At 37.0% G+C, this 10,018-nt stretch overlaps 1 protein-coding gene across 1 annotated transcript; it reads right to left on the bottom strand.

Moving 5' to 3' along the window:
• Window positions 1-710: 710 nt before the first annotated feature.
• Window positions 711-7,495, bottom strand: LOC100664898 (olfactory receptor 5W2-like). The gene has a single exon (XM_003422624.3). The coding sequence runs from the start codon at window positions 3,074-3,076 to the stop codon at window positions 2,144-2,146; it is 933 nt and encodes a 310-aa protein (XP_003422672.1). The 5' UTR covers window positions 3,077-7,495; the 3' UTR covers window positions 711-2,143.
• Between the last annotated feature and the right edge of the window lie 2,523 nt (window positions 7,496-10,018).

Raw genomic sequence — 10,018 nt, 5'->3', positions numbered from 1 at the left:
TGAATCATTTATTTGGCTAAAAATTTCCTTTTTTTCAGTTCAGATCCACTAGATGTGATTAAAGAGGCCCATATGCAAATTAAATCAGTCTTTTGATGCTGTAATATGTAACTGTGGTATGGAAGGAAGATGAGTTAATTAGATGCCACGAATGTATCTTCTGATTAGAGAAAATCTACTGAACCTGGTACCTGCCAAACATTGTTTGGACATTAATAATTGTACATGCTTTTATGCCATTCTGCTTTTCATAAGAAACAATTTGAAAAGAGTGTGGGTTGATTGAGAAAATACTGTGGAAGAGGAAACCCTAAAAACATTTTCAAAACAATCCCTCCTTATCTACTCCTTCCACCATCTTACCCTTCCCAAACATATCACAGTGTACCACATAAGAAATGCCCCTTGGAAAAGCAGAGGAGCTCTTGGGATGTACTGAAATGTTGAAATGTTTTCATAAAATGACTTTGCAATAGCAGCTATATTGCCTATGACATTCAGTGGCTTTTAGCTTCTACATGTGTAATGAGGAAACCCTAGTAGGTTAGTGGTTAAGTGCTACAGCTGCTAACCAAGAGGTCAGCAGTTCGAAACCACCAGGTGCTCCTTGGAAACTCTATGGGTCAGTTCTACTCTGTCCTGTAGGCTCGCTATGAGTCAGAAATGACTCGACGGCAGTGGGTTTGGGTTTTTTTTTTATGTGAAGTGAGTAATTAACAGTATCATTGAGTTGTGTATAACCCGTTGCATTTGAGTTGATTCCAACTCATAGTGACCCTATAGGACAGAGTAGAACTGACCCACAGAGTTTCCAAGGAGTGCTTGGTGGATTAGAACTGCTGACTAGCAGCCATAGCTCTTAATCACAAGCCACCAGGGTTTCCTGAGTCTTGTATAGTCTTTAAATATAAGGCTGTAACCATGTTTCTAAACCAGCCTGTAGCTTTATTTTAGCTATTAAAAAACTAAAACAGAGCCTGATGAAGTAGGTACACATCAAGAAAGTGCCCAAATTCATGCTCTTTAACTCTTAAGTAATTAATATATGTATCTTTATAGATCCATTATTAAGTTTCTTACAAGGTGTGAAAAATATATTCGAGGTGTATACTATTATCTCAATTAATTGTGTTTTGACTGCCATGTGAACATCACTCAAAAAATGTTAATGTGCATTGATTTTATCATGTATCTGTTTTCCCATCCTATGTCATGGACACAATATAGGTGCTTGTTATAACAGAGATGAAACACTCACCATCACAGAGTGCTCTTAATCTCAGCGTATACGCAATGATTTAACAAAGCAAGTCGCGGATAAAATGATGCCCTGAGGAGAGGGTGGTTTACGAACCAAGGCTAGGGGAATTTGCCCAGGCCTGAGATGGGGTGGGGAGGAGGGATGAAAGGAAGGAAGGAGCAAGTTAAGAATTATAGCACAAGGATGGGCTTCACCAAGGTCCTTCTTTTTGATCTTTTATATCTAATAATTTGGGTCTTTATTTCCTCTAAAAAGACATAGTCATAGCTACCTCATGACCACTAATGGCCAATTCTCCTGTCTACAATACTTTCCTCTCCCCCCACTTTGCATCTCCTTTCATCATTTAGATCAGAACCTACATGTGCCCATTTCAACCAAGTTTTGCTCCTTTTCTTAGCAGATTAAGACATTTTACTTTGGATTAAGAGCACCTTGCTTTTTTGTTTCACAAAGTTTTATAGTTCATTATGAATTATTTGAAATATGAGCTAATTAAAGTTCACCGTTTACAGTGGATTATAGAATTCATTAGTATAGTACCCACTGGATTGATCTTAAAATACAGAAAGTCAAGGGTATAGTAGATGTTAAATAAACAATCAGTAACTCCTAAAATAATTCAGTTAATGCATAAAAAATAAATTAGAACAAATAAAATTTTTATACACTAATAAAGAGACTGGAAACATTTGTAAAATTAGTGAGTGCTATTTTTAAATTGAAGACACTTAACAAAGTACAGCATATTTAGGAAAGTACCTAATAAAGGGTACAGAAGAGGATTTGTACAAATACTGATTGTATTAAAGAATTAGAGACCACATTATACTCTACTTATAAGATTTGAAAAAAACTCCAACTTCTTACATGTGTAACTATTTAAAACAACATTTTGTTTTTTAGTTTTTCCAGAGCTTCTTTCACATCTTTATTTCTTAGGCTGTATACCAGGGGGTTTAACATGGGAATAACAAGGGTATAAAACAACGAGGTCATTTTGTCTTGATCTAGAGAGTAGGCAGAGCTTGGGCGGAAATACATAAAGAGCATAGTTCCCTGGAACATTGCAACAGCAGTTAAGTGAGAGGTGCAGGTGGAGAAAGCTTTGAACTTTCCCCCAGCAGAGCGGATCTTTAAGACTGAGAGGATGATGTAACGGTAAGAGACTAAAATCCCTGAAAGGGTACTCAGTTCAATGAAGCCAAAAACAATGAATATCACTAACTCATTAACCTGTATATCTAAACAAGATAGCAACACTAGCGGAGGAACATCACAGAAGAAATGGTTAACTTCATTTGACCCACAGAAACATAAGTGGAAAGTTAACATGGCGTGTATCAAAGCATCCACCACGCCCACCAGGTAAATCCCAACCATGAGCACGGAGCACACCCTGCTGGACATGTCGACTGTATAGAGCAAGGGGTTGCTAATGGCCTTGTACCTGTCAAAGGCCATCACGGCCAGCAGGAGACACTCAGAATCTGTAAAGATACAAAATATGAAGAACTGCAGAGCACAGCCATAGAAAAAAATTGATTTGTCTTTGGTTAAGAGGTCCACCAGCATCTTGGGCCCAACTGCCGTGGAATAGCAGAGGTTGCAGAAGGAGAGGTGGCTAAGGAAAAAGTACATTGGTGTTTGAAGCTGGGAGTCCATTCTAATTAAAATGATCATCCCAAGATTTGCCACAAGAATAATGAGATAAACAACAAGAAAGAAGGTGAATATGGTCGCTTCGATCTCAGGGTTATTAGTAATTCCCACGAGGTGGAATTCAGTCAAGGAGGAGCAATTTTCTCCATCCATTCTTCTTTGTTCTTATTTTAAATGGCTAAAAAGCACTGAAGAAAATGATAGATCAGGGTTTAACTGTGGTAGACATCCACAAAATATTCTCTGTAATAAAGAGTACAGAAGACGATTTCTATAAATACTCATTGTATTAAAGAATTAGGGAACACTTTGTTTCTGTAAATTGTCTTCCTTGTCCTAGGAAACTAGTTCAGATAAACGACCCTGAAAAAGAGGCATTGTCATGTTATTGATAAAAATACATAAAGTCTTGAATAGAAAGTTTAGAAACTTTGATTCCAAATCCATATGTCACTCTTGGTATATGACAATTATATCTTATCTGAGGCAGCAGGTTTGAAAAAACCGAAAGCTCATTTCAGAATCCAAATGATATCAGAAACACACGACAGTCAGAGAGACACGGCCAGAAGATGCTGACCTAAACATTTGACATGGAAAAATAAATACTTGAATGCATCACTTTTTTTGTACTCATCCAGAAACGTAATTGATTTTAAGCTTCAGCAACTATGAATTGTCCTGCATATAATAAATGGAAGTTAAAATGTTACTGTTTTGCTGCATGATGTCTTTAGTTTTACCCGAATAGCTAAACATGAACAAAACATGTTTTATTTGACTTTTCTATCACACTCCATCTCCTCTTTGCCGACCATTTATAGTCCAGTTATATGACTGACTGGATCCCAAGGGATATGTGTGTTAATAAGATAGAGAAATGAAAAAAACATGGGAAATACAGAATTTAAAACACACGTTTGCATCTCTTTGGATTTTTAAATTGAATTTTCAATAAAGATTGAAAATAGGAAGAGGAATAATAAATGTCTCATAAATATTAAGGGTTTATTTCCTTGTGTGAGTGTATGTGTGTCTGTGTTTGTGTCTGTGAATGTGTGTGAATCTCTCTGTTGGTATATAAAAATCAAATGTTGGTCTGATTTTTATATCTTTCTGTACTTAAGTATTACAGTGTGTGGTCCACATGATCTAGAATTTATACATATTGGTATGTTTAATGTGATTACTCAATTATAGTAAGAATAGCGCTAGAACAAATCTTAAATTCACATATATATTGATATCACTATCTAACAGGGGAAAATAAGAATTAATGTTTTATATATGAATTTTAGTTACAATATAAAGTAATGAAATATCTCCTTTACTTCTACAAATGAAATCAGGCAAATTCACACATCTTCCACCATAAGATATTATGGTTTGTCTGTTAGATTGCAGAGTTTATTTACGTACATTAGTAGTTACAAAATGATTCATATACAAATTCCTCAAGATTTGATTCCTCATTCCCCCCCCCAAATTTTTTTTCTGTAGTCTTTTAATTTGCTGATTCAGAGTCCTACCTGAGATAAGCATGTCCTTCTCTTCTGATTTTGGGCAGGTGAACAATAGGCAGGTCACATTTTATTTTCACTTAGTGACATTTGGGACTTAAACCTCTAAAGCCTCTGCCCTTATTTTTCTGTGTTGTATAAACATGCGATTAATTAGATTCCTTGTTCTGTATTTTTCCCCTGCGAATGCTACAAAAACTTTAGCAAAGACCCAAGTTTTCATACAAAGTGATCAATGTCCATTAACAGCATTAAGTTTAATGCTATGCCTTATGGCAATGTTGAATCTACACCATCCTCCAGTCAAATCACACAGGTAATGAAGCTCAGATCCTCTCTACTACATGATTTTCACATCTATCCCATTGCTCATCCTGTTTGTCTCCATTTCTGAAACAAACTTCCTTACTGCCCCATTTTGATATATGACACTCTTATAATGGTTATCCTTTATTTCCATTAATCAGTGTCTGATTCCTTTCCCCCAACCACATGTCAACTGACCCCCAATCCAATGATTTTGTGATTGTATAACATTCATTACACATAGTCCACTCTGTCTTGAATTATTATTATTATTTTCTGTTTGTTTCTCTGGAAATTCTCACAGTCTCTGGAATAAGAATTTCCAAAAGTAATGGATCATTAAGTGTTTGCTCTTAAATATTTTCTGGTTGTTTTGTGGGTAAAGAACAAACAGTAGAAATAGACAGACTCCAAGGGCTCTTTCTACTCTTATTGTTGAAAGGTATAAGTATGAAACTTTTTAAGAAAACATACATGTTTTGACGATGCTTTCCAGAAAACAAAAAACTTAGTTTTGCTTTTTTATTTCTCTCTTTCTCTCTAGCTATCTACCTATGTTGTTATTGTTAGGTGCCCTTGAGCGGATTCTGACTTATAGCAAACCTATGAACAACAGAGCGAAACACTGCCTGGTGTTATCCTCACAATCCTTGTTATGCTTGAGCCCATTATTGCAGTCACTGTATCAACCCATCTCTCCTCAAAAGTCTTCCTCTTTTTTTATGATGCTGTACTTTACCAAGCATGATGCCTTTTCCAGGGACTGATTATTCCTGACAGCTGGAGCAAATATGTGAGACATAAGGTCAAGCACACCTTAGTCTTCAAGGTGACATCTTTGTTTTTCAAAACTTCAGAGAGGTCCTTTGCAGCAGATTTGCCCAGTGCAACATGTCTTTTAATTTCTTGACTGCTGCTTCCATGGGTGTTGACTGTGAATGCAAGTTAAGGGAAATGCTTGACAACTTCAATCTTTTCTCCTTTTATCATAATTTTGCTTATTGATACAGTTGTGAGGATCTTTGTATTCTTCATGTTGAAGTGCAATCCATACTGAAGGTGATGATGGTCTTTGATATTCATTAGTAAGTGCTTCAAGTCCTCTTCACTTTCAGCCAGCAAGGTTGTGTCATCTGCATAATGCTGGTTATTAAGGAGCCTTTCTCCAATCCTGATGTCCCATTCTTCTTCTTACAGCTCATTTTCTCAGATGACTTCCTTAGCATACAGACTGAATAAACCAAAACCAAAAGTGTTGCTGTCAAGTCAATTCTGACTCCTAGTGACCCTATAGGACAGAGTAGAACTACCCCATAGTGTTTCCAAGAAGCAAGGGGTAGATTTAAACTACTGACTTTCTGGTTAGTGCTGAAGGTTTAAGCACTGCACCAGTAGAGTTCCACTGGTTAAATAAGTATGGTGAAAGGATACAAACCTGATGTCCACATTTCTTGCCTTTAATCCATGAAGTATCCCTTGTTCTGTTCAAATGACTGCTTCTTGATCGATGTACAGGTTCCTTATCAGCACAATTAAGTGTTCTAGAATTCCCATCCTTCCCAATGTTATTCATAATTTATGATTCACACAGATGAATGCCTTTGCATAGTCAATAAACCACAGGTAAACATCTTTCTGGTATTCTTTGCTCTTAACCAGGATCCATCTGGTATCATCTGTGATATCCCTGGTTCCATGGCTTTCTCTGAATCTGTATTGAATTTCTGACAGTTCCCTGTCAATGTATGGCTACAACAGCTTTTGAATCATCGTCACCAAAATTTTACTTGCCTGTCACAGTAATGATATTGTTCAATAATTTCTGCATTTGGATGGATCACTTGTCTTTGGAAAAGGCATAAATATGAATTTCTTCCAGTCAGTTGGCCAGGTAGCTGTCTTCCAAATTTCTTGGCTTAGATGAGTGAGCACTTCCAGTGCAGCATCCATTTGTTGAAACATCTCAATTGTTATTCTGTCAATTCCTGGAGCCTTGTTTTTTTTGCCAGTGTCTTCGGTGCAGCTTGGAATTCTTCCTTCAGGACCATCAGTTCCTGATCATATGCTACATCCTGAAATGGTTGATGTCGACCAATTCTTTTCGGTATAGTGACTCTGTATTCCTTCCACCTTCTTTTGATGCTTGCTCTGTCATTTAATATTTCCCCCATGGAATCATTCAATAATGTAACTCGAGGCTTGGATTTTTCTTCAGATCTTTCAGTTTTGGAAAATCTGAATGTGTTCTTCACTTTTAGTTTTCTATCTCTGGGTCTTTGCACATGTAATTATACTACTTTACTTTGTCTTCTCAATCTACCCTTGGGAAACTTCTGTTCACTCCTACTTCACCATTTCTTCCTTTTGCTATAGCTACTTGATATTCAAAAGCAAGTTTCAGAGTGTCTTCTAACATCCATTTTAGTCTTTTCTTTACTTCCTGTCTTTTTAATGATCTCTTGCTTTCTTCATGTATGATTCCCTTAACGTCATTCCACAGCTCATGTGGCAGTACCGTTCATGACGCAATTTCACTGGGACAGACAGTGAGGCACACAACCTACTCATGCCTCCGGAACCAGAGAAGAACAGCACTCTCAGAAAACCTAAGTACTTGTGTTTATTCAACTGTGTCCCCAGCCCCCAAACCAGCTTAGTAGCTGTAGATTTCCCTGGGCCAGAGATAGGTCCTGCTGTGTGCACTGAGCCATTATCCCAGCCTTGGAATAAATAAATAAATAAATAATAAATTAATAATTTGGCAAAAAGATAATCTGCCAGCTCCATTAAGCTGGGGAGCTCAGGACAGAAGTGGCTCCTGCCAGGCATAAACAGTCCACAGACACTGAATAACTTTCACCCCTGCATGGCCCTATGTGGGCCCATTTCAGATTAGACCCTTGTTGGCAGACTGCAATGATGTATGTGCTTGAGATCCGATTTCAACTATTTCTGTTCTGAGATGGAGTGGTGGGTTTTTAATGTTTGACACTGATTTCCCCACTAAACAGGGTCTTCACCTACCCATATCAGGTGCCTGAGGACTGGTGGCTCCAGCTATGTCACCAACCCACCCACAACAGAGGCCCAAAGATAAGTGGTGCTTCCCAATCCTTACAACCAAAAGCTTTGGGTGCCTATGGTCTGGCCGCAGAATCCATTCAACTGTGTGTTCTAGGGAGCAGGGATGTGCTTTCCTCACAGACACTCAGGGGACAGTAGTCAGCCCCCTGCCTTGTTCAGAACATGACTCCCTTCTGCAACCAGATACCTGTGCCTATGCCAAACACCCCTGCCCCTCTAAGACTGTAGAACCGAGCCTGTACCACACACTTGGTGATCAACTACCTGGACACCTAGGATGAATCCATACTAGAAAAGTAAATGGACTCCTAATCTAATAAACTTGGTAACAGCTCTAGCCATTTGGTGACAGGACGTTACAGCTTCAAATGAGCAAATAATCAAGCAAACTCACTCAATAACTCTACTTGGGCATACTAAAACAAAACAAAGCAGGAAGCCAACATAAATTAATACAATAACTTATAGATGGTTCACAGAAAACAGTCAATATCGAATCTCATAAAGAAGCAGACCACAATCTCTTCAACAAGCTCTCAAAACAAAGAATCAAGGAATTTTCTGGATGAAGATGTTTTCTAGAAATACCAGATATAGAATACAAAAGATTAATATACAGAACTCTTCAAGAGATCAGGAAGGAGATCAGGCAAAACATAGAACAAGCCAAGGAACACACAGATAAAACAGTTAAAGAAACTAAGAAGGTTATTCAAGAACATAATGCAAAATGTAATAGGCTACAGAAACCCATAGAAAGACAGCAACCAGAAAATTCAGAAGATTGACAATAAAATTACAGAATTAGACAACTCAATAGAAAGTCAGAGGAGCAGAATTGAGCAAGTAGAAGGCAAAATTCGTGAGACTGAGATTGAAGATAAAACACTTGACACCAATATATTTGAAGAAAAATAAGATAAAAAAATTAAAAATAAATGACGACATCCTGAGAGTCATGTGGGACTCTATCAAGAGAAATAACCTACAAGTGATTGGAGTACCAGTACAGGGAGTGATAACAGAAAATACATAGAGAATTGTTGAAGATTTGTTGGTAGAAAACTTCCCTGATATTGTGAAAGATGAGAAGATATCTATCCAACATGCTCACTGAACCCCACATAACGTAGATATCAAAAGAAAGTCACCAAGACATATTATAATCAAACTTCCCAAAATGAAAGATAAAGAGAGAATTTCAAGAGCAGCTAGGGATAAACAAAAAGTTCCCTTCAAAGGAGAGTCAATAAGAATAAATTCTGACTACTCGGCAGAAACAATGCAGGCAAGAAGGCAATGGGATGACTTATATAACGCATTGAAGGAAAAAATTGCCATCCAAGAATCACATGTCTAGCAAAACTGTCTCTCAAATATGAAGGTGAAATTAGGTCATTTCTAGATAAACAGAAGTTTAAACAATTTGTAAAAGCCAATCCTAAACTGCAAGAAATACTAAAGGTAGTTCTCTGGTTAGAAAATCAATAATATCAGATATCTGAGTCGGAATCGACTCGACGGCACTAGGTTGGGTTTTGGGACCCAAGACTAGAACACAGGAGAGCAAACAGATATTAACTCATATAAGGAAATCACAAAAATAAACCAAGATAAAAAAATGCTCAAAACAGGCAATCAGAGATGTCATTACGTAAAAGATGGCAACATTAAAACAATAAAGAGAGACTAAAAATGTAGCCATAGATCTTTCCTGTGGAGAGAATGTCAGGGTGATGTAAAGAAATAAAAGTTAGGTTTAAACTTAGAAAAATAGGGATAGATATTATGGTAACCAGAAAGGAGACTAACAATCCTACACATTAAAAAAAAAAAAAAGGAAAGAAATACATAAAGAATCAGCAAAAACAAAATCAACCACAATGAAAAAGAAGAAAAGACAATAGATAAACTACTCAGCACAAAAAAATAAGTGGAAAAAAGAAACTGTCAACAAAACACAAAAAAAGACAACAAAATGACATACCTGTCCATAATTACTCCGAACGTCAATGGACTAAATGCACCAGTAAAGAGACAGAGAGTGGTAGAGAGGATTAAAATAAATGACCCATCTATATGCTGCCTGCAAGAGATACAACTTAGACTAAAATGCACAAACAACTAAAACTCAAAGGATGGAAAAAAAGATATCAAACAAACAACAATCAAAAAAAGCAGGAGT

Source organism: Loxodonta africana, chromosome 7, assembly GCF_030014295.1.
Source record: "Loxodonta africana isolate mLoxAfr1 chromosome 7, mLoxAfr1.hap2, whole genome shotgun sequence".
Taxonomy (NCBI): Eukaryota; Metazoa; Chordata; class Mammalia; order Proboscidea; family Elephantidae; genus Loxodonta; species Loxodonta africana.
Note: the sequence above shows the minus strand (reverse complement) of the source record. Positions and strands in the feature narration are given on the sequence as shown.